Below are 25,892 nucleotides of genomic sequence, written 5' to 3'. Positions count from 1 at the left end.
GGCAGGGGCTGGCTGCGGGCAGAGGCTGGCTGTGGCAAGGCGTGGCTGTGAGCAGGGGCTGCCGGGAGGGGGTTGTGGCAGGGGCTGTGGCAGGTACTCAAACGGGGAGCGTGGCTGGGAGAAGCTCAAGCAGCAGGACGAAGCCGGGGTCCCACGGCCAGAAGTCCAAGGAGCAGCAGCAGCAGCCACAGGGCCGAGAGGCAGCCCACATGGCTCTCGCAGCTCCCCCCGGCGGCCGGGAGGAGGAATTACAGGCTTCTCGGCCAGAGCCCATCGAAGCTTCCCCTGCAGGGAAGCCAGTTAACAAGGGGTTCTAAAACCGCTTCTAAATTTAACAACTGGCTCCTGCGAACCAGTGCGAACCGGCTGGAGCTCACCCCTGCTCACTTGTGTGCTGCTGCCTTCAGAGCTGGGCCCTCAGTCTGCAGCTGCCCAGCTCTGACGGCAGCAGTGCAGAAGTAAGGATGGCATGGAATGGTATTGCCAACCTTACTTCTGCACTGCTGCTGGCAGGGTGCTGCCTTCAGAGCTGAGCACCAGGCTAACAGCTGCCACTTTCTGGCCACCAGCTGTCACTCTCCAGCTACCCAGCTCTGAAGGCAGCACAAAAGAGTGGCAATACCATTATTAAAAACCTAATTCAAGCAGAGGATTTTCATGGAGTTTCAACAGGCAAGAGAAATAACAAATTGATTCTTCATACAGATGATGCCTATTATTTTCCTAGAAATTCTAGACCCTATAATAACCTATTAATCAATTCAGTGATATTCTAGGTCCACTTTATGAGTTCAAGCCTTATAATTGATATCCCCACTAGATTTAATAGTTCATTATGTTATTAAGCCGTATTTATGTCAGTAGTATCGAGTACCACAATGCCCGTAAAAAACCTTGTGACCTCCCCTGCAATTCCCTTTTGGGTCAGGACCTCCAGTTTGAGAAATGCTGGTCTCCCCCATGAGATCTGTATAGTATGGGGTAAAAAAAACACACTAAAGACCGGATTTCACGGTCCGTGATGCATTTTTCATAGCTGTGAATTTGATAGGGCCCTAATCATTTGTGACTGACCAACACTGGCAACCAGACAGGTCAGAGGCGATCGACTACAGATTTTTAAAGATTTTTAAAAAATAGCTTGAAGAAAGGCTAGGAACTGGGCATATTTAGTGTAAAGAAAAACAAATAAAATTTCATTATTTTTTTAAAGTATAAGACAGACAAACCTAGAGTGTCACTAATCAAGGGCAGAAAAAGTAAAAAGCTTGAATACAGCTGCAAGAAATTTCAAATAAGGCAAATTTTTCCTAGCAGAACAGAAGCTGCTAGGGTAGGTTGTGCAATCAGCTTCAGGGGACAGAGTCAACATTCACCTGGACAGAGGGCTGATGGTTCAGTTGTGCATAATACAAGGCAGTGGACTAGAATAGGCACCTGAGGTTCCTTATGACTCCATCTATGCTAGGATATTAGAATAGAGTAGTGCTGCAATCCCAAATGTTGTTAAATAGAACTAAGTATAAGGACAAATGTGAATTAAGTTTATCAACACCTTTTTCAAAGTAGCCCATTGTGTTTAGTACCAGTAAAAAGGATACTAATTAGCATATTTTTTCTTTAAATCAGTTTTATTAAAGTTGTATTTTGTTTAATTGCATAGTATCTTTGAGTACTGATCTTTATGAAAGCTAGAGATTTATTTCTGTTTAGGGTGGAGTCCCGATGCCAGGTATTCAGAGCATTTTCTTCAAGAAGCTAAATTACTTCATTGGAATGGAAGGTATAAACCTTGGGATTACCCTAGTGTTCATAATGACCTATGGGAAAACTGGTTTATCCCTGACCCATCAGGGAAGTTCAAAATGATTCGTCCCAATAGCTGATACTGAAAGACATCTAAAATGTTTATGCTTTTAAAAATAAATCAGTTTCCAGCCATATCGTAATGGATTATTCTATATCATACTTTTCAATAGTTTTTCTGTGCAATATATGATAACTATTGTGTACAACTGTATGTGTAACTGATTTACAAAAGTAACCCTGAGTATTTAAGCTTTATCCTAAAAATAAACTTGTGCTGGTATAGGGGGTAATACATACAAACTTTAGATTAGCTTGAGTTTCTAGTAATACTGTGAGATATTAGTTTACTTGATTAAAAACATTTTAAGATGTTTACAAAGATGAAAATGAGGACTGAACAGAATGGGTTTCAATGCAATGTCTTGTATCCTCTAAAGAAGGTTCCAGTTGCTTGCTGAATCTATACCAGCAGTACTTAGTGTTGAGTACAAGATGTTTTAGCTTTTCTAGTCCAGTTTTTTTAAGCAGCATTAAACCAAAATGAATGAAACATTTCAATAGATCTAATTTTCAAAACACTACAGGGAAACTATTCAGCAGGTGTTTACATGCATCATAATCAGATCCCATCACTAGTAAGAGGGCAACATATCACACTTTAACACAAGATATTCCAATACAATTCCTGATTTTATTGTGAAACATCATTAGATTTTCAAGATGGGTTTAAAACCTCTATGTTACAGCACCAATTTGAGAGAATGCACATGTTACTTGCCATATTTAATGAAATAGTCATTGTACATTTAACTCTACTTTATACCTACATAATCTAGTAGGCGCCTCTGTCAAAGAACAGAACTGTCCCTTCAAATTAAAAAAGCACCTTTACAGAAGTTATGTACTATTGCACTATCTACTCAGCAATAGTAGTTACATGCTTCACATACTTTTGTTGAAAAATAAATTGAATTGTTACAAATCCCTGATGCAAGGCACTTTTGAGCACCTGCAGGAACATGTCCATGTAAACAGCGATACATGATACAGTACATTTTAAATAACAAATGAACAATTTCCATACATCTTTGACCGTATAATGAACAGCTTTACACTGAGGCTCACAAACATGATCAGAACCACAATGCACATTTTGTCTTGATTTAAAAAGTTCTCTTAGGATTAAGACAAACAACTGGGGAAGAGAACTGTAAACATCATGCCTGCCTCCCACTGAGCTGGCAGTGTGCTTCCTGTGTGTGTGAGATCCAAAGTTATTAGCAGGCTTAGGTTCTATATCACATGGATCCACTCAATCCATGATGGCAACTGCCAAAGTGTGGAAGAAAGGATAAAATCTCTGGAAGTGTAATATCTAACCAGTTTAGATTAAGAAGATACAGTTTGTGCATATTTCAAGTATACAAAGCACCTACTCTCATAAGATCACCAAAACATTAGATGTTTTGATCAGCTTATTGCTTTTACTTCAAGCCATATCTTCCCTTTTCTATTCAAAAGAGAAAGAAAGTGATATTTTATACCCGAGCATGGAAAACTCATTTCACTCCCTGAATATTATATTGGCCACATAAGTCAAAGTTTGTCTAGAAACACAAACTATTTAAGTACTTTAGAAGACCGTGTTTTCCAAGGTTGACTTTATATTCACATACCAGCTGCCAGTGGCTTTAACTTCATACCATAAATTATTGGGGGGGGGGGGGAGCAAGGAGGAGAAATTCCCCCTAAGCTCTTAGAGAGAGTTCTCAATTCCTTCCTATTTTAGGAATTGTCCTCAGTCCTGTTCCAACCCCATGCCAGTTTTCCCTTTTGGTGACATATGCAAATACAGTGTCTGCTCTTAGAATTCCCAGAGAGTACGGCCTCCCCATTTTCTGCAAGGGTGCTCTCTAAGCTCACCAATACTGAGGTATTCTCTCTCCCCGCATTTAGTGCTATTGCTGCACTATAAGGAGCTGCTCAGTGTAAACCAAGTGGGAAGTCAGAGACTAGCCATGGAGGAGAGGGAGGGCACTTCAGCTCCACAGATCCCAGGAGGCTCCACCTTATTTCTTAGAGGGCGAAGTTGATACTAGGCAGCCTTATTACAAGACAACTAAGTAGGTGTCTTCAAGCCCTGCCCCCACTCAACAAACTGGATTCTCCTCCCCCCTTTACAAGGTGGGGGAGATGAGGTCTCAAGTTTCTTAGAACTCCAGGTGCCAAATGGCAAATGAGCTGAATGGAGACGGAGCTTGGAAAGCAAAGTGGGAAACACTCACTCATGGCAGAGAACAGAAGGCAGGCCTTGAAAAGGCACAATTCATGTAACTACACTGACTTTAAAAAACCCTATTCCCTGTGAGAGCAGGGCTACACTGTCAAGCGACAGTGGTAATCTTAATCAGCAAGTGGCTTTCATGTTCCCATTTTCCTCTCTCTGCATATAAAAGGCTTATGAAATATCCCCCCATATGAAGGAATCAGTAAAAAGTATAATTCCACAGACTACTGCACTACAAATTACAGAATTAAAGTAACCCCAGAAGAAATCAGTCTTCACATACGAGAAAGCAGTTTATCATAAACTGCAAGAAATGGTGTAAGTTAAATATAAAACTCATATACAAAAAGGGCAACCTTTATTTTTTTTTCTTTTAAAATGTTGGACATTTCCTTAAAAATTACCTACTTCATAGGATTAAATCTACCACACAATTGGTTTGGACTATAATAAAATAACAGATAATACACTATTAAAATGCTTCAGTTAGAGAACTGAGGTACCATTCTTGATAACTGCATTAAAACTGCAGCATTTATGCACAGCTGCCAAAGAGGCAGCTTTTACACACAGCTTTCTTGCTCTTGTGCCCCACTGTTACTGAATTCTGGAATCTGGTCTGTGAAGGACTGCATCATCCACTGTCCATTAGGAATGTCACCAAAGGATGACCCCCCACTGTAGCCTAGATTGTTCGCTTCTAGAAAAACAAACAAAAGTATTACTAGTTTAGTTGGCATCACAGCTGTAGGAAAGTTTCAGAAAAGTTCATTTTGATGAAAGAATTTTCCAAGCATTTCTGCCCCCTCCCCCCCATTTTTCAATTAGCTCTGCTAGCTGAGGTGCTTAGACATGTTTTCAGTTTTTACATTAACTCCTTTTCAGTATTTACTTTTGATCACTCTCTAGTCCATGTTAACTTCCTAAAAAATGACTCATGTTTATTTGAATTGTGACTAAGTTTGAGCAGAAATCAGTTGTTTCACTAGCAATGAACACACAGAAAACACATTTAAAAATCCTCAATTTTGTTTGTATCCTGCCTACCCAGTCTTCATAACCCCACACCAAACCCCATTGTATTCCAGCTATTATATGAGAATAAGAAATGAACTTGAAAGATCACGAACAGGAAGCAATATAGGCAGCAATCTACACCAGAGCGCAAGGTTAGGACATGAAATTTAAAGACCTTTATCAGAGGTTGGTAATTATTCATTAGTTCTCCTATATAGAATTTAAACCTGTTCTTCAGTTGTGACCAATGACACTTCCTCCCTTTTTGGTTTGAAGTGAAAACCAGAATTCCTAATTATGGCTATTCTGCTACAGTCAAGAGTTCCAACTCTCATTCTATTCTCCCCTTGTTTTTTTTCTGTTGCTAATAGTTTTCTCAAACTCACTTAAGGCTGAAATTGTCTATTTGTGAAAGCTCTGCAAGACGGCAGCTCTGTCTCAAGTCAGAAAACATTCAGGATCCACAGAATACATAAGCTCTATGTTTCTTTTTTTCTCCCCCACTCCCAATGTCTCTTTACAATTAGAAAGCCAAGAAAAAGTTAAGTGCAAAAACTAGTTTTGATATAAGGTTAAGACAATGCTCTCAAAAGTTGGGGAATACCAAAAGTTAAGGTTTCCTACACAACATTAAATGGGATACACTATATACAGTCTGTGGTTTGGGTGTTTTTTTTTAATTTTATTTTCTCAGTTTTAACAGTGTATTAATACAAAAATTTGCATTTAAACTAGACTTCAAATCAATTTATGAAGTTATATGGGAACCTCAAACTACCCTGATACAGGAAAAATACATTTGAATACATCCTCCATCACCAGTAGCAAGATGAACTGCATAACCTTATTTCTCTTTTTTTTATCATCACTTGTCAGGTCTTGCTGCTCTTAGAGTATAAGTTCAGAGGTTATGACTTTCTTTTGTAATGAAAAGCATTATGTAAATTTATGGCAAAAAATGGTAATTATGATGCTCTACTAGGCTGTTTCCATATATGACTTTTAACTGATTACAGTTATTTTTACACAACAGATTTGTGTAAGTATCCCTAAAATCTGATCTTGGGAAAGTTGCTGAAGTTGCAGAAAATATTTTATTTAAATGCGAGTGTCCAGGAAAAAAGAAAAAAAAAGTCTCCCCTCTTTCTCCCAAACAGAAAAGGGGCCCTGATGTCCAAACAAAATGATATAGAAGAAATTATAACTTTAACCGTTTAAAGTACAACAGCATTTAAACAAAAACTGCCTGAAACAGTAGAAATGCAGAAAAATAATCTTAGTATATTTTCCACACATAAAGACTTGGGGATTAAAAGCCACAAAAAAAAAGCATAACTTTTTACCTGTTCCATTTGAAGCGAAATTACACTGTTCATGCTCATAGGGGATTTTCTCACTATAAGCACCACCATACGCTGCTTCGTAACCTGGATCATATTTTTCTTCTTTAACTGCCATCTTTTTAGCATCCTCTGGAGAAAAAGAAGGCCTCAGATATGTTAATCTTCAGGATAATAGTAAACCATGAACATTACATCACACAACACTGTATACATGCAAGTTCCTATCCCACCTTCCATGAGATAATGGGTAATTCAGATTTTAAGAAAAGATGAAATAAGTAACATTAGTTCTACACAGCCTGTTGTAAATTGTAGGGAATAGAGTTACATGTTTCCTATAATACTTTATTTCCTTCTACCCTGATAACTGCTGGTTCTGTATATTATCCATTTCATATCAAACCTCATGATATGGCCATCATATACATTTTAAGGAACGATTACCAAAAAAAGCACTATACCTTGTGCAAGCTGTAAGTCAAACGTATACTGCACCTCCTGCACCTCTGCATTTGACGTAATGCCTTTCAGTTGATCCCTTAAATCTTTAAGCTTTATGTAATAATGAACTTTATCCTGTGCACGTGGAAACTGAGCACATCTTGCACTGGATGATGGCATAACATAGCAGAGCTTGACAAGAGAGACAACAAAAAGGAAGCAATGCTAAATTAAAGGTCAGTAAAGCATACAATATGTAAAAACTCAAGAATAACTAAGCACTTAACCACTTTTATATTTGTAAGCCTTTATACAAACATTAGTTAATCCTCAGATGGAGTAATACTTACTTTCTTGTTTTCGCTTATCTGCTGAGGATTTTACCTCAGACAGAGAGGTAAGATCATCAGCTGACAGAGCTATGACAATTAACACCACCTGAGGATCTGCCCTAGAAAAACTAAGATTTAAAACTAACTCAGAAAAATTAAGTGACTTGTCCAATAAAGTACTACAATACTTATTTATGAATAATGTAGTATTTATAATATTTATTAATTAGAACACAACCAACATGTTACATGGGATTATTTACCTTAAAACAGATACAATATTAAAATTCAAGGTGTCCATTGAAGGGGTGTTTTAAGAACAGTTTGTAGAACAAGTCTATGTTTAGTCCATCCATGCTAGTACTTTATGGTCCACTCATTACTTACAGTCCATCACTAACACACTCTTCCTCAAAGAATTTTATTGAAACATCAAAATTCAACGGAGTGCAACTGCAAGTAACCTTTAGAAGGTTGCATTTACAAGTACTGATCACCTTGCATGCCCAGATACAGCAATTTTGTTACTAGCACTAATAGCACAGTGCCTGACAACTGTTCCCTCCCCCATGCTTGGACTAGTGTCATAGTCATCCTTGAGTCCATAGGCGCTGACTTCCCCTCTAGCCAGTGCATGTGTGTGCACACGCTCGACCCTCCCCCTCGGCCCCAGGTCCTGCCCTCACTCCACCCCTCCCCTAAGCCTCAGCCTCACCTCTTCCCACCCCTTCCCCGCCACCACACCTTCCCCCAAGCCCCCACCTCTTCCCACCCCCGCTCTGCCCTTTCCCTGCCTCTTCCCCCTACTTTCCTACATGCTGTGAAACAGTTGTTTCTGGTAGGTGGGAGGCACTGGGAGGGAAGGGAAGCAGTGACCAGTGGGGCTGCTGGCAGGGGAGAGGCACTGCAGGGGGGAGGGGAGAGGAAAGAGCTTGGCTGCCAGCGGGTGCTAAACACCCGCTAATTTTTCTCGGTGGGCGCTCTACCCCTGAAGCGCCCATAGAGTCAGCGCCTATGCTCGAGTCCCTCCTTGTTACCAAAGGGGGTGGGGGGAAGGAGAGAATAGAAGGGGGGTTACTGTAGTATTTAGATTGGATTTGAGTTTCTGAATGGTATATTTGTTGTCAAGTTATAATATCCTATTTGTGGGTGAATTAAGGCTATTCATGATGGTACATACATTCTTTTATTCAGACTATAGATCCCTTTCAGCATGTAGCTATCCTGCTGACAATAATATACCATTTCTAAAAGCAAACCTATAAACCCCTACAAAAGTTTGGTTGAAGAAAAGGATTATATTTACCCAATCCCATCCTCTTCTGTTTAAATAAGACCCCTTGACTTCCCCACACATATTCTGGGCAAAATTTGCCACTGGAGTAAGTGGGATTCATTAGTTTCATTAGAGTTGAAATAACTTTGCAAGAACTTACAGTTTCTGTGTCTGGGACTTTGTGGGGCTGTAATCCAAATTCCAATTTTTTAACCTTTACTCCAAAAACTTCTTTACTAAAAATGTCATAAATACCTAAAATGAAATGAAATTAGATCATTACATGCCACACAGAAGGCTGCTGGAAAGAGAGAATGATTCAAAATTAAGATTCTCACATTTTCCATTAAAAGCTGCTATGCGAGGCTTATACTTTTGTAATTTCTGCATCAGAATTCGTCCTCCTTCTCGAAATTCTTTGCTAAATGAGAAAAAAACCCAATTGCATTCAAGATTAAGATCTTGGCTACTATTCATTGTTTAAATATGGTACTATCCTGCATTTTCCTACCTGGAGAGGTCTTTGCTACCTGGTGTTGTTCTTTCCACCATGTTTGTAAATCCAATACCATATTTTTGTGGTAAAGTGTGGTCATCCATATGGTTCAACTGTTCCTCACTCAGCCCAGACAAAAAGAGACACTTCCCTGTGAAGAGAGAAGATACAAGTTTACTCTTATGCATTCTGAAATACGTCAAGGTGCCAAAATACTATAATGAAATATTTATTTCTAAGGAGATACTAAAATGAAAAAAAAAAAAAGAAAGCTATTAAAAAAAAAAGACTGCCCAATATATAGTATTGGAATGCTAAAGAAATACTCCATGTTAAGCAAACATTTATTTCAGAAGATGGTTGCCTTGTCTACGTTTATTTAAAGACTGCTTATAGTGAGCATTGTTTCTATACTGCTACAAGATAGAAAATCCCTGTTGAAAAAAATGTAATGCCAGCACTGGATTCCTTGTTTCCATAAACAGGACTTTGTTCCTACAAGTTAAATTTGGAGCTTTAAATTTTATGACTTAAGTAAAAATGGAACAACTATGATCAATATCTATTTCCACGTTATTCTCTTGTGAAGCCCAGGACCACAAAGTTAGCATTAGAAGCGTTATCCTAGGTTTGGAGAATTCGTTGTGGTGCTAGAGAGAACACATTTTCAGCAATTTTTCCTTTCCTGCAAGGGCTATAAAACAAACAAAAAGAGGCTCCCAAAACAAAAAGCAATAACAACAAATGACACACCACTACAGACTAACAGAGGTTCAAAACAAAGAGCAGGAAAAAAAAGCAATATTGTTCAAGCAACCAAAGTTGAAAGGTTAGTTAACTTTCATTATAAAGTCTCAAAAATCTAGGCTGTTCTGATATTAAGCAAGTTGACACTGTTCATATTAGGAACCCAAAACGGTGCAAGCCCTGGCTACATATGAGATCTCCTCGAGGCTTCTCTGAACTGCCACACATGTTCAACACATCCACTGACTTTTATGGATCTCAATATCATGTCTTCAGTCAGCAACCAATCAAATATTTACCATGAAAGCCACTCCCCTTGATGTTCATCTGTTACTCTCCCCTCACCTAAAAACCCACACCAATTACCACCATTTCAGAGTTGTTTTTTCCATAATATTTTTCGGCATGCCTATTGTTAGTCTAATTTACTAACTTACCCTGCTATCACTTGTCTTTTTGTACTGATCATGGACTGTTTGAATTTGAATAAGTAGATTAATATTTTATTATATTTGAGTCATGTTATGTGCTGTACACTGCCATGGAGCTCTTCAGCATAAAGCAAGCACACTTACTTTTTTTGTGCTTAAGTTCTTATCTTACGTATTTCAGTACTATTTCTGCCTCTCCCCAATTTTTGATGTAGCATGAAAAAGTTTAAAATGACAAGTTTAGTTTGGCTCACTGTAAACAAGCATCTTCATACTACAGAATGGTTTTATCAGCATGCACATATTTGGACTGATTCATGATAAAATACACATTAAGTCAAATGCTCATTCTGATGCTGGCAGATTAGATGCCAGCTCTTGCCCAGGCTGCACACATTAGCTAAGAACTGACAGCCTCATAGTTGGGGACCAGACCAGGTCACCTGGATGTTGGTATTGCTCAAAAGAGAGAGTGGTAGTTAAAAAGACATTTTAGAGAACAATGGATAGACTCTTTATTTAAAATGGGTTGGCAATTTAAAAGGAGGGGCTGCGGTTTTCGGGTTAATATGCAGCACAAACCCAGAAGATGGTGCAGTACGACTACAGACAGGACTGAAGCTCCATGAGACAAAACTTAAAAAGAGAATGACCTGCAGTCACTCCCATTTATGTCCAGGTGCCCCTGCCAGACTTCACTGAGGTCTGCCAGGAGCACCCATATCTGCCCAGGCGACCTTGATCACCTCAGGAGACGACGGCTACCAGTCGTAATGCAATGTAGCTGCCAAAAGGCAATGAGCTGCTGCTGTGTAGCAATGCAGTGACACGTTTGTCAGCACCCAGGAGACGTATGGCAACAGTGAGCTGAGCAGGCTCCATGCTTGCCATGCTATGGTATCTGCACAGGTAACCCAGGAAATAAGGCTTGAAACAATTGTCTGCTATTGCTTTCATGGAGAGGAGGAACGGGGGGGGCCTGACATGTACCCAGAACCACCCGCGACAATGTTTTTGACCCATGAGGCATTGGGAGCTCAACCCAGAATTCCAATGGGCGGCGGAGACTGCGGGAACTGTGGGATAGCTACCACAGTGCAACACTCTGGAAGTCGACACTAGCCTCGGTACTGTGGACACACTCTGCTGAGTTAATGGTCTTCATACTCTTGGTGTGAGGACACACACAAATCAATTGTATAAAATTGATTTCTTAAAAAAAAAAGAAATTGACTTCTATAAATTCGACCTAAATTTTGTAGTGTAGACATACCCTATGAAATGTGTGTATGTTGCTGCAAGCATTAATCTCACTTACAATATCTATAGCCCATGTTATAAGCTAGTATTTAAGTGTTTACTATGAAACGGTAACTCTCTCCAGTCAGGAGAAAAACATCATCAAGTGTGAAATACTAGATTGTCACAGGAGGTGTTGTCTCCTTCCCAACCAAAGAAGGCCCATAGACACTGGAAGAACCACTGTGGAACATCAGAGGACAAAAGACTGTTTATTGGTCTCCCTCCTTCTAAACTCGTCCCATCATCTTGTACTCTGGGGGAAAGGAATACAAATCCCTGTCAAGAAGAAACTGCATTTTTTTGGCTTTTTGAACTCTGAAGGGCCCAGAGACTCTAAATTGAAGCCAGACATCCCCAGAGATCCTCCAGGGTCTGCCCTGAAAGACAATTTGAATAGATAGATCACTACAATTCTGTCACTCTTAAGATTTAGATTGAAACTCATTTGTATGTATGTTTGCTTGCTTTAACCTGTAAATAATGCTTTTAAAAAAAAATTTAATAAAATGTTTAGACAGTTTATTACAGGACTGGCTACAGACATTGTCTTTGGTGTAAGACCTAGGGTACTGATCGATCAGGGATAAGTGACTGGTCTCATGGGACTGGAAGCAACCTAAATGTGGTGCGACTTTTTTGATGTAAGTCCAGTTTCTCTCGGTGGCAAAATAGACTGGAAAGTCTAAGGGTACCGTCTGTGACTCAGTGTTAAGATTGTTGTAATAATCCAGTTCACATTTGTTACTGACTTGGTCAAGTTTAATTATAGAACACACGGCTAGTTTGGGGTGTCTGCCCTGAGGTAGGTACTCAAAGTTGTGAGCCACTCTAGACAGCGTGACACTCATTTCAGAGGAAAATAAATGAAAAATCCACTAACACAAAAACCCAGTACAAGATGTAGGCATCAGACTTGTGTTTCATACACAGCCTTTAATATGGACTTTTCACTCCTGTTAACATCAACAGGTGCTCACACAGATGAAGGGCAGATAGTCTTTCATAAAGAACCCTGAAAACAAGCTATGTACCTACCTACAACAGGGCATGGTAGATAAGCCCTAGTTTGTTTACAGGAATCTCAAATTAAGTCAATTTTTGTACTTCTCCCTTCTACCCCAATAGCAACATTTGGATGAAAAACGAAAGTGTCCAGAATGATTAAAATAAATATGAGGCAGTTGTAAAGATATGGCAGTATTTTTTTTTTAACTTCAAATATGGTGTACCATTAATGTAAGAAACTACCAGTTTGGTGAATTGGAAGGGTAGGGGGGAAAAGGGTTTGTGTTTTATTCAGACATCTAGAAGGTTTTTTAATAAAGAGGTAAATACAGAATTGGTAGGGCATTCAGAAAATTATATTTGGGAAAAATGGTGGTTGTTTTTCTGTTTTTAATTCTGAAAGTTGGTGACTGCTGACTTATAAAAAAAAGCCATGAAAACTCAAATACTTGTAATCTGATTGATTTAATTATATGCTGTAATAAACTAAGATTAAACAAAATTGTTTTTTCAATTATATAATCCTGTAACTGTTTACATAATTCTGTACTCGTATTTATAAACAAGAGCAGAGTAATCACTGATGACCCCATCTTTGTTTTGTTTGTGTGGCTTTACATGATAGAACATAGTATTATGTGCTTGTCATTAAATTACAGACAATGCTGAGCGTGTTCAAAAAATTGAAAATACAAACAGCCTCATTTAAATTGTCACATGATGACAGAATTCTGCAAATCCCAGTAAAAAGAAAAGAACAATAAACTTACAAAAGTGGTTTCCAGGTCCAGGGTAATGATGCCCTTTGTATGCTGCCATTAAACCCGGGTTTATGCCAATCTACAGAGCAAAGCATCAGTAAATTGTAGCTTCAAAAACATAATTAAGGGAAAAGGGAATAAGTTTAAACTGATCTAATTACTTGCATAATAATGCATTTGTCAAACCTAGTAATCATAGCTCAATTAACGATTTTCAGTTATTTCAAGATTTTAAAAATTTAAGACAAGATCTCAGTTTATAGGTGTAATGTTATAGCATTACCGCAACATATATTTTATAACAGTTAGGTGTAGCACTTAGGTGGAAAACAATAAGGAAAGAACACTCAATAATAGTATGAACAGTTTCCGCCTTCCCTTATATTTAAATTGAAGATTTTTTCATAAACTAGAATGCTGTTACTATAATCCCTGACAGAAAGTGTGAAGCTACTGTACACAAACAACAACTTGGATGTTACTTTATCCTGTGAAACCTCATCATAAAAATGCTAGATAAACAGTAAAGTAAATCATAATTCATGAGTTACAGACTTCAAAATGTCACTTAAAATGTATGACTTACAATTACAATATCCAGATTGAAGGTCAAAATATCAGGAAGAGTCTTGGTCAAAAGTTCAGCTTCAGACACACCATTAAAACGGTCCACTTTTCTTTTGACTTTGAATGTATCTGTGATCTTTTCTTGTTTGCCTTTTGATTTAGTTGATTTAGGTGCCTTAGCAGCCGGTTTTTTTGGCTCTGTTGATTTGGTTTTTCTCTTCCTTCCCTTTGTAACTTCTGAAACACAAAGTAATAGATTCCTTTTTGCATGGCTTTTCTAAAAATGTAGAAGAACTGTTTTTAATAATATTGATGTCAAACATTAATACAAAAATATGCTGCTCAAATTTTAACTTGTCTACTAAAAACTGCTCTCATTTTCATAATATTCATGCAAAATAATCCTTACACAAAACAGCCTTCAGCTGAAACTCTGTATTCCAGGTTCGGTCTGTGAACAGCACTAGCCCATGTCAGAAAGTGAAGTTGTAGAGGTTTAGGTTCATGCTGATAGACAGACAATACTGGCACATTTTGCTTTGACAGTTGCTGGACACATAAAAGGGGAGCATTTGGTTTCATTTGCTAGTGATTAAAATTAGACTCGTTGTCCAATGGAGTGCTACTTTATCTCATTGGGAATATCACTTGATAGGATCACCTAAATCAAAACCATGGTTCTGGCTTAATGAACATCATGCACAAAAATGGTTACTTTATAGAAAATTTAAGATGTTCTCAAGAAGAGTCCACATACAAGTTCCTCACCATATTACCTAATTAACTATGCCTATTGCTAATTCTTTGGCCATCTGGGACTTTACTCAAGAATTTAAGTTTTGCAGATAACTCTTCATAGACACACATCATAATTCAGCTATAAATTATAACGGACTTCAAGAGTTACACGCTTGATAGCCCAGTAAATACTAGGAGTTTTTCATATTTTCTTATATGCTTAGCTGCCCCTATCTTGTCTCACTATTTGAGAATTGTTCAAAAAACAGAAACAAACAAAACCTTTAAAAAGTTCTTCCATGTTGAAAATACATGCAGAGCAAAAACTACATGCACATATAATCAGAGTAGCCGCTATGAATGCATAGTAAAATTTATTTAAAAAACAAAAAAGGCCACCAGCTCACATTGCTTAGATAACAGAGCAGACAGCCTCCATGGTTAGAAGCTTGGCACAACTACTTTGCTGACCAACAGCTAAAAGAGCAGGTAATATTTCAGAGAAGAGAGATTTCAAATAAAAATCTGAAAATATTTGGTATGACTTTCTAAAAATCTTTAGTAAATCCAAGCAGATGGAAACTGAGATGTTGCTCTCCTTTCCCCTCCATGCCCCCCTTCCTTTCCTGTTCTTTTTGTCTCCCTCCCCTTATTTTTGGGACAAAAGTCAATATAAATTGGAAAAAAAACCCAACCCTGAACAAACTACCACTACTTCAGTTCTCACAGTGGAAGAAACTACAATATTATGGCTACAGAACACAAATCAAGAATGCAGTAGTCAGACAGACAATTTAGGCCAATATGCCATATACACCAGTGCCTTGGAAACACTTCAAGGAGGTAAGAAAATTTCATAAGCTTTTCTTTTGTTTTGTGGGTGGAGGCAGAAGCAGTAAAGTTCTACTCTGCTTTAGGGGACTTCAGCTTATATATACACAAAGGCTGATGACTAGAGATCACAGTTTCTCAGCACCTAGTATATTTCAACGTACTGGGTGAATGGCATATCAAAAGAAAGAGGGAAGATAAATAACAAAAAGATAAACACACAATATAAGATATGAGCTTGCCTCTACCATAAACTCAACCCTACAGCATATAGAGGAAATCTAAATAAAATTGCACAATCTCTGAGGCATAACTTAAAACTTGAGTGCACCATTATCCTTTCCATTTGACAAAGTGAGACCAGAAGGGGATTTGTTATCTAGGATGTATATGAACAGAAAGTAATTCATGCAGCTGAGAAAAAAAAAATCTTTATAAACTTATAGCATAGAATTTCTATATTTACTATCAGTACTGACACTACCTTGGTCATGACATGTGATTCTAGTGACGACTTTCTGCCCACCATCCTAACATTGAGGAGTCCGGTGGCACCTTAAAGACTAACAAATTTATTTGGGCATAAGCTTTCATGGGTAAAACCCCACACTTCTCTGACGAATCTGTTAGTCTTTAAGGTGACATCGGACTCCCCCAATGTTTTTGTGGATACAGGCTAACACGGCTACCACTCTGACACTTGATGTCCTAACATGGTGACACTAATGAACAGGCTTAAAAAACTCAAATGCCCATTTAACAGTGGCAAGTGATAAGTCTAACCCCATCAACTAATGCAAAATTTAAGCTTTTATTTTATTTTTTAAAAACTTTCAGCATGAGGATAATTTTGAGATGAGGAAACTATAATGGAAAGACAATGCCTTCCTGAGTTTGCAGACATCCCTGGTGCATCTGTGGCACTCTGCCAAGCAGTAGCATAGCAAAATTAGCACCACAGTAATCTGTTTCACTGCTGCTATGCAGAACTGCAATGGGCAGCAGTGAAACCGTCAAGAAACATTTTAATTTCACACTCTTGTTTCTGCTATTTAGGAAAGCTATAAGCAACAGCAGTCAGGCACTGAGTTATTCACAAGGAAGAAGGACCCAAAAAATTGAAGTCTGTGGGAGCGGTAGAACAACCGATTTCCCTCCCTCTTCCTCTCCTTGTAGGAGCAAGAAATCTTTGCCAGTAGTCACAGAATGGAAGAGACCCACCCCTACTCCCAGTAGCCAGACTCTCAAGGGAGAAGAGCAATGTCTTCCTCAATCCCAGCAGCTAAAACAGGGTTGAATGTCAGATTTATCAGACACCTACTACCCAGACTATCACTACAGATGGAGCTCCTAAGCAGGGTCCAGGGACAGCATCCTAACAGGAAATCCCAAAAACCTCTCCCTTCCAAAGGCTGGGAGTTGATGAGCTTCTCACTAGAGGAGTCACACCACCCTGGTCTTTCATATCTATCTCAGGAGAGTAGGTCTAGTCCTCTTGTTAGTAAGTATCTAGTTAGTTTTTCAAGCTCTGCTAATGAGCCTGTGGAGATTTCACCTAGTTCTCAGTGTTCACAGCAAGACCTGGAATAGCTCAATAACAGAACACTATTTGGTCTGACTTTCTAAAAATCTTTAGTAATTCCAAGCAGATGGAAGTGTAATTAAAAGACAGCTTTCTCATCACAACATGCAATGCTCCTCATGCAAGAGATGCTTAACTGTACTAAATACAATACTGCAGTTGTGCATTAACTGTAGTGAATAAAATATAGTGTCTCTGTTAGAGTGACCATAGCATTTACTGCTTGAACTAGAAGATGGAGATTCACTACACAATTTCATCTTCCCAAGGGTTACAGCAACTATCGTGAAAGTAAATTTTTATGTAGATGTGGCACACAATTAGGCCTGGGATGCCATCATCCCAGATTTAACATTCTTGCATTATGTTAGTACAGAGAGACTCACACCCATATTCAAAATATGGATAAAGGATTAATTCTGAAATAGTGGAAAAGTGCAGTTACTAATGATTTAGAACTAGCATTCAAGTATGGCAGATGTTACAAGTCGTAAGCAATAAGGTGACATCATTACACAGGTTCCCATTCTGGCATACTTATCATCAAAACTAATAAATAGATGATATATATATGAAGGCTAAAGAAAGAAGATAATGGTGTTCCTTAGAAATACTCAGAGCACAGAATGACAAAGAAGAGTTGTGTAGTAATGACCCAGCCTCTTGCAAATATCTAGATATAAAGAAAAGAGATCTTATTGTATTGAAGAGTCCACCACATAAGCCCGAAAGCTTTCCTTGTGATTCTTTTGGCAGGAAATTACCAGTAACAGTTTTTTTCTAAACAGCTGAGTAATGGTTAATGTATGGTGTGGAGTAAAGATGCTGCAGCAATATTTTGTTTTCCCTGCAGTCTCTACAGAAGTGAAACTCAAACTAACCAATTACATCATTCAAAATTTGTCGAAGGTGGAATTGCCGATAATTGGAAAAAGGTTTATGAGAAAATCAAGAGTCATGAGGAGTGGGTGGGTGAGATTCTGTGGCCCGCATTGTGCAGGAGGTCAGACTAGATGATCATAATGGCCCCTTCTGACCTTGAAGTCTAGGAGTCTAACTGAAATGTATCTCAAGGCATGGTTTCTAGCGTTCTCATATTTGTAGGTGGCTTAAAGTTAGTTTTTAAAGTAGTAATTAAAAATTCAGATGATAATGCACCCCAAAACCCCAGTAATTAAATATGTAACCATAATAAAGATTTTCAGTAAAACAAGGTCCTACTATGCTAATTTTACAAAATTGCTATGAACATTTACTAGCTGAAGCAAAGAGTCTAGCTGCTGGCCTCTTACCATGATGACTGATTTAGAAAAACCACAACACAAATCAATTAATCGTAGTTTTCTCGCCTATGAAAATGATCACTCATGAAAGATCAGAATTTGGCAAGCCTGAGCAATGTCAAAGCTACAACCAGGGTTTGCATTTGTATTTTCCTATATGCATGCAGCAATATTTTTATTATTCTTTATGAAATGTTACAAAAAACAAGTTTCTGAACACTTGTTCAAAAAGTGCCAAAAAAGAGAAAAACCAGGAGATTACAGAAGCAAATTATTAAGACAAATTATCCTTGAAAATCAACTATTAAGTATCAATTTCATTTTCAGCCTCATTAATCAAGATTTTAATTTTATAAAGTTATATTAATTTGGTCATACTACCTTGAACAGGTTCTTGAGCAAAGTTTGTATCTGGAATGCCCTCCACAGTCTGTTGTTCATTCATAATTTCCATGTTAGGAGCTGCAGTCATCATTTGATGGAATGGAAATGTATAAAATGCTTGAGCTTGCTGAAGAGAATAATATCTGAAAAGAAAGAAGTCAGTATTGTTAGCCATATAACATTAATCTTTCAGAATTTTCTTAAGTTTATAACTTGTTCAGTATATTACTTAATCAAAATAAAATCATGGCATTCCTAACCAGTGTTGGCATACACTGCATGTTATATTCTCCAGTTACAGTCTATTACAGCAACACGTCGAATATCCAATTCCATTAAATAAATGGCCAATACTTCTGATCACATAGTGGGAATCAAACATTGCTGAACATCCCATCTCCTTTTTAAAACTAAGCATACAAGAATCAGAATATTCAGATTATTACAGTCACATTAAATATATGCCTTATTTTCTTCCACTTTTCTATAACACAATTATAACTAAAGGTTGTGATTCTTTCACGGAGGTCGCGGGAAATCACAGAATCTGTGACTTCCCGTGACCTCCATGACTTCTGCAGTGGCTGGGGCCAGCTGCTCGGGCCCCCCACAGCCAGTCACACTGGCCACTGCTGGAGCGACCGAGGGCCAGCCGCTCCGTCGGTCCCCAGGGCCAGCCGCTGCTAGGGATGTCCTGGGCAGCTGGCTCCAGGGACCACCTGAGCAGCAGCCAGTGTGGCTGGTCCCGCAGACCGTCCAAGCAGTGGGCATGGGGGCGGCCCCGGTGAACATCAGAGCAGAGGTCCTGGAGCTAGCCACACCGGCTGCTGCTTGGGCGGCCCTTGGCATCTGGCTCTGGGGACCTCCAGAACAACGGCTATTGTGGCTGACTCTGTGAAGTGCCTAAGCAGTGGTCTTGGGGGTGCCCTGGGGACCACCTGAACAGCAGCAGTCTGGACAGCAGTCCCCAGGAGCAGCAGCCGGGTGGGGGAGGCAGGATGGAGGAGGCAACCCCCAGCATTGGAGCAGGCCCCCCACCAGGGCAGCAGGGCCTCAGAAGCAGAGATTTAGTCATGACTATTTTTGGTAAAAGTCATAATTTGTTGAGGAAGAGTCAATATGGTTTTAGTAAAGGAAATCAGGTCTCACTAATCTACTAGAATTCTTTGAGGGGGTCAACAAGCATGCAGACCAAGGGGATCCACTGGATATAGCGTACTTAGGTTTTCAGAAAGCCTTTGACAAGGTCCCTCACTAAAGGCTCTTATGCAAAGTAAGCTGCCGTGGGATAAGAGGGAAGGTTCTCTCATGGATTGGTAACTGGTTAAAAGAAAGGAAACAAAGGGTAGGTATAAATGGTCAGTTTTCAGAGTGGAGAGAGGTAAATAGTAGTGTCCCCCAGGGGCCACTACTTGGCCCAGTCCTATTCAACATATTCATAAATGATCTGGGAAAACTGTGAGGTGGTAAAATTTGCAAATGATACAAAATTACTAAAGATAGTTAAGACCCAGGCAGAATGTGAAGAGCTATAAAAGGATCTCTCAAAATTGGGTGATGGGGCAACAAAATGGCAGATGAAATTTAAGTTTGATAAATGCAAAGTAATGCACATTGGAAAGCATAATCCCAACTATACATATAAAATGATGGTGTCTAAATTAGCTGTTAGCACTCAAGAGATCTCGGAGTCATTGTGGATAGTTCTCTGAAAATATCCACTCAATGTGCAGTGGCAGTCAAAAAAACAATCAGAATGCTGGGAATAATTAAGGAAGAGATAATAGGACAGAAAATATCATATTGTCTCTATATAAATCCATGGTACGCCCACATCTTGAATACTGTGTGCAGATGTGGTCGCTCCATCTTAAAAAAGATATACTGGAATTGGAAAAGGTTCAGAAAGGGGAACAAAAGTGATTAGGAGTAAGGAATAGCTTCCGTATGAGGAGGTATTAATAAAACTGGGACTTTTCAGCTTGGAAAAGAGATGGCTAAGGGGAGATATGATTGAGGTCTATAAAATCATGACTGGTATAGAGAAACACCATAACAAGGTTCAAAAAAGAATTAGATAAATTCATGGAGGATAGGTCCATCAATGTCTATTAGCCAGGAATGGTGTGCCTAGCCTCTGTTTGCCAGAAGCTGGGAATGAGCGACAGAGGATGGATCACTTGATGATTACCTGTCCGTTCCCTCTGGGGCACCTGGCACTGGCCACTGTCAGAAGACAGGATACTGGGCTAGATGGACTCTTGGTCTGACCCAGCAGGGCCATTCTTATGTTCTTACGTAAAAGTCATGGACAGGTCATGGGCTATGAATTTTTATTTATTGCCCATGACCTGTCCATGACTTTTACCAAAAATACCTGTGACTACATCTTAGCATTAATTATAACACATTACACTTTATGTTCTTAAAAGTATACCATCAAATACACAGAGTGTGGGCAATCTAGCTGAGTTAAAGCTATTGTCCAACTAACTTAGCTCGACTTAATTTGGTAGCGTAGGCAACGCCAAAGTCAGTAGTTACTGTGATGGTTCATGGTCACACTACACCCCCTATGTCTGTCGTACGCATCCTCACCAGGAGCGCTTCCACCAACTTAACCGTGTGGGGTACTGACAGCGGTGAGTCCTGTGCAGAGCTGACAATCAACAAGAAATTTAAATAACGCAGCATCTACATAGACAGTGTGTCACCATAACTACATCAATCTAAGCGCTACGCCTCTCACAGAGATGGCATTATTGTGTCGGTGTAGTGGGGGATCCACATCAGTGGAAGCAGTGTTTCCCAAACTTTAACAACCTGCAAACCCCTTTCACTAAAACGTCGTCTTGTGAACCCCCTCCTAAAAATGAATATTTCCAGGGATTTTCTCCCTTACCTCAGCATAAATTATAAAACCAGTGATCTTGGAAATATAAAATCTGTTTTTATGACATGCTTATTACACACTATTATTAATCATTACAGTATTTTTATTATATTATAAAAATGGCAACACTCTTCCAAGATCTCACTTTTGATTAAGCCTGTTATAAGACAAGGCTCCCACCACAGGTGCCAGTGGGAAAAGGGGCATGGGGCAAAGCCCCCACACGTCCCGGGAACTGGGGAGCACAGCTGGAAAAGTGAGGGGGCCCACAGAGGCTGCCAGAAAAAAGGGGAGGGACCCACGGGCTGGGAGGGGTGCCGATGCGTGGGCAGCACATGACTCTCGTCGTCCCCCTGCACTGGCACCTCTGGCTCCTATGTTTCATCAAGGAGTATCAGATGTGAAACAGCATAAAGGTATTTAAGAAGCCAACTCAAAGAGTTCCTCCTACACAAGCATTCAAGTCTTGAGCAGTCCAGGCAAACAATGCACGTTACAACAAAGCTTACATTTGTTTTTCACAATAATTTAGGAACAACACTAGCAGCCTATTTAATTTTAAAAACAGCAAAAAATATCCACCTCCCTTTCTATTTCATATAAGGAGTCTTGAAGTTTAAATCTCCTGAGTGTGACAGATATGCTTGCTTTGATCTGCTTAGTTCTTGGAAGTCCCCAAGGCTCTGGGCTGCTGGCCCCATGCTGCCCAGGGTCCCTATGGACAGCTCTGTCTGCCATTAGGGATTCACCGCCCAGCCCCGAGAACCCTGTGTAACATTTCACAAACCCCAGTTTGGGAACCACTTAGTGGGAGCAACATTGTAGCGTAGATACTTACATCAAGCTAACTCTGTAAGCTGCCTTACAAAGACCTAACTCTGTAGTGTAGACCAAGTCTTAGAATTAATTGAAACTAGGTGGGTGAGATAAAATCTGTTATTGGACAAGCTTTTGAGTTTATACAGAACTCTAACCTGAGGCAGAGCTGTGTGAACTCAAAAGCTCGTCTCTCTCACCAACAGAAGTTGGTTGAGCAAAAGATATTACCTTACTACCTTGTATCCTAGGACCAACATGGCTAGAATAACACTGCATACAATTAGAATTACCTGACTATTGCCAACTTTGAATTTACTTAATCTTCCATCAAATTATTTTACTTTATCTAATACATACTGAGTGTGTGAAGCACTCTGGGTTGCAAGATGGTATAGGTGCCTAGGTGATTTGAGGCAATTAGCCACAGTGCACACTGTTTAGTATCTTTAAGCAAAAGTATCCTTTTTGCGGATACAGACTAACACTGCTGCTACTCTGAAACCTATCTTTAAGCAGGATTGTACCAAGCACAGGCCAATGACATCAGAGACACTCTTGCAACCAGCACACAGGGACACTCCTACTCCAGATACACCTCCCCATATATACTCATAGACCTGCCCAACATAGGGCCCCTGCTCAATACATCCCCCACATATGGGCACAAACTCCCACTCACAGACACGTGTCCCTGCTCCATAAACCCTTAGTATATACACAGAGACACCCCCACCCCCCATCCACTCACAGACACGGGCCCCTGCTCCATAAACCCTTAGTATATACACAGAGACACCCCCACCCCCATCCACTCACAGACATGGGCCCCTGCTCCATAAACCCTTAGTATATACACAGAGACACCCCCACCCCCATCCACGGGTCCCTGCTCCACAAAAAGCCTTAGTATATACACAGAGACACCCCCACCCCCATCCACTCACAGTCACGGGCCCCTGCTCCATAAATCCTTAGTATATACACAGAGACACCCCCACCCCCATCCACGGGTCCCTGCTCCACAAACCCTTAGTATATACACAGAGACACCCCCACCCCCATCCACTCACAGACACGGGCCCCTGCTCCATAAACCCTTAGTATATACACAGAGACACCCCACCCCCCATCCACTCACAGACACGGGCCCCTGCTCCATAAACCCTTAGTATATACACAGAGACACCCCCACCCCCCATCCACTCACAGACACGGGCCCCTGCTCCATAAACCCTTAGTATATACACAGAGACACCCCCACCCCCCATCCACTCACAGACACGGGCCCCTGCTCCACATGCACCCCCCGCAGACAGACGGGCCGACCGCCTGCTGACGTCACCCCTGCGGCTGCCCAGTCCCCGCCCCGCCTACGTCACCATGCGCGGGTCCAGCAGTTGGGAGCCGGGCAGCCGGCTGGGGGGGGGGGGAGCTGAGCAGCGGCAGGGGCCTCCCCGCGCCAGGCCTAGGCCCGGCTGCCCCGTGTACCTGCCCGGCTCCTCGGCTTCCATCCCCGGGCGCTAGTGCGCGCCAGCTGCCGAGCCCATCCGCTGCCCCCGCCCCGCGCAGCCGCCCGTCCCCTGACCCCTTCCGCCTCTCACACACAGCGCCGCCGGCCTGCCTGCCGAGCGAGCGATCACGTGGGGCGGGGCAGCCAATCCGGATCAGGCACCCGCCGGGCCATAACCACGAGGCCTGCGGGGGTGGGGAGAAGGCAGAAGAGGCGAAATGGGGTGAAAGGAGACGGGCAAGGGGGCGGGGCCTCTCTGCTCGCACCGCCAAAGGCAGCCTGTTGGATGACTGACTTCCCCCCGCCCCCCAGCCTGTTGGATGACAGATCCAGACAGACCTAGGACACTTGACATGCGCCGGGATTGTTTCGTGGCTCCAGTTTTCTCTGAATCTCTCCCACTTTCAGGCCTTTTCTCTTGGCAGTACAAGGGGGTCGGGGGTGGTCACCGGGCTACATTCACGACTGGGTCCACGCTAGACATGTTCACAGACGTGAACATGCCAGATGCTGTGAGATTCTTGGGGCTAGAGAGAAGGGATCTGTAATCTAGTAATTGACATTCCTAGGAAATGTGGCTCTCAAACGGAGCCACTGTGAAGTAGGATTCGCATGAGAGGCTGGGCTTTGGTCACAGTTAAGGCATCGCTGAGTACATCCCTGTGTACTTCTTATTTGGGAGAATAAAGACAGAATGTGATCAGTGTTTGCCAGACAGTCCATCTAACCTGCCCATACTACTGGTTGCTCTGTGCACATCAATGCAAGTGCATTCCTGAAAAGTAAAATCGCACAAGGCAAGAGAAGAAATCCAATAAGCAGTCTATATTAAAGGACATGCCAAAGCCTTTAAAAGAAAATACCACTGTATTCCATAGTAACAGTTCTTAACACTGCAGCTTATAGAGTTATGATATGGGACTAGTATATTTCCACATGGCTACTTAAAGACTAACAGATTTATTTGGGCATAAGCTTTCGTGGGTAAAAAAAAACCCATTTCTTCATGCATCTAAAGAAGTGGATTTTTTACCCACAAAAGCTTATGCCCAAATAAATCTGTTAGTCTTTAAAATGCCACCGGACTCCTCCTTGTTTTTGTGGATACAGGCTAACACCCCCTGATACTTGACATAAGGCTACTGTGGCTCTGATCATGCAAATATTTGTACCTATGCTTTCCTATATACATGTGACTAGGGCCATTGAAGCCAACAGGGCTACTTATGCTTAAAGTTAAGCACATGCAAAAGTTCCTTGCTAAATCATGGATCACACAAATAAAGTTAAGAAGGCATGTAAATATTTGCAGGAGTAGGGCCTATATTGTTGTAACAAGGCAACTAATGTTACCATAGAACTACAGTTCTGCTATCAAAAAGCATCAAAAATCACAAATCAGGACCCAAATATGAGGCTGACAAAAATATTTGCCTTATCTTTGAGCCTTTAGTTATCACATTTCCAAGCTTTCTCCCCACAATCACGAGGGTTAGAAACTTAAAAAAAAACAAAAAACCCATACGCACACACACGCACACACACACAAAGCGGAGATTTTCTCAATCACACAACACCAAGAACTCGGGACAACTAATGAAAAACACCAAACGTTCTGAACCTTGGCAATTCCTATACTTTTCCTGGATTGTTAACATAACTACAACTACTAGTGTTAGGAGTTACTACCTTATTACTACACTATTTTATTGTTAATGTAATCACTCAGTTAATGCTAATCTTACTTACCTCGGGGGGTAGGTTGCTACAGTGGGCTAAGCTTTTAGGCCCCTGCAGTGTATTAAGGACAGAGCAGAGTATCTCTGAGGGATGCGTGAGACCACTCAGGGACATGAATGAACACAGACTTACGGAGCCAAACACGGGACCAGTGAGGGTGCCTCCCTAATCACCGCAGCATCCTCTCTCCCCAGCCAGTGTGGAAGGGGGTCTTGCAGCAGCGGCTCCCTAGGGGCATCGCCCATTTGCGAGGAAGCGAGGACAGACTGGCAATGGACGTAGCGCCGTAGCAGCTGCT

The 25,892-nt window shown here is 40.7% G+C and overlaps 2 protein-coding genes across 8 annotated transcripts in view; one reads left to right on the top strand and one right to left on the bottom strand.

Moving 5' to 3' along the window:
* Positions 1 to 4,162, top strand: part of GLT8D2 (glycosyltransferase 8 domain containing 2) — a 38,609-nt gene extending 34,447 nt beyond the window's left edge. For both annotated transcript variants that reach the window (XM_030544616.1, XM_030544605.1), the window contains exon 10: positions 1,714 to 4,162. In XM_030544616.1, the coding sequence (XP_030400476.1) occupies positions 1,714 to 1,886 (173 nt within the window). In that variant the 3' untranslated portion in view covers positions 1,887 to 4,162. The remainder of the gene's footprint in view (positions 1 to 1,713) is intronic.
* Positions 2,481 to 25,892, bottom strand: TDG (thymine DNA glycosylase). 6 transcript variants are annotated; one of them, XM_030544551.1, is made up of 10 exons: positions 25,727 to 25,892; positions 18,630 to 18,775; positions 13,834 to 14,051; positions 13,257 to 13,326; positions 9,017 to 9,152; positions 8,844 to 8,926; positions 8,666 to 8,760; positions 6,918 to 7,089; positions 6,457 to 6,585; positions 2,481 to 4,796 (listed from the first exon to the last, which is right to left on the bottom strand). In XM_030544551.1, exons 1-10 carry the CDS (start codon positions 25,837 to 25,839, stop codon positions 4,660 to 4,662), a joined length of 1,299 nt encoding a protein of 432 aa, XP_030400411.1. In that variant the 5' UTR covers positions 25,840 to 25,892; the 3' UTR covers positions 2,481 to 4,659. The 6 variants fall into 6 exon arrangements, with proteins under 6 accessions (XP_030400411.1, XP_030400439.1, XP_030400429.1 ...); XM_030544579.1 differs by having other exon boundaries at positions 25,604 to 25,817; XM_030544569.1 differs by lacking the exon at positions 25,727 to 25,892 and adding an exon at positions 23,833 to 23,916.

The sequence above is a fragment of the Gopherus evgoodei genome, chromosome 1 (genome assembly GCF_007399415.2).
Source record: "Gopherus evgoodei ecotype Sinaloan lineage chromosome 1, rGopEvg1_v1.p, whole genome shotgun sequence".
In the NCBI taxonomy this organism is placed as follows: Eukaryota; Metazoa; Chordata; order Testudines; family Testudinidae; genus Gopherus; species Gopherus evgoodei.
This window is presented reverse-complemented; position numbering and strand designations above follow the sequence as displayed.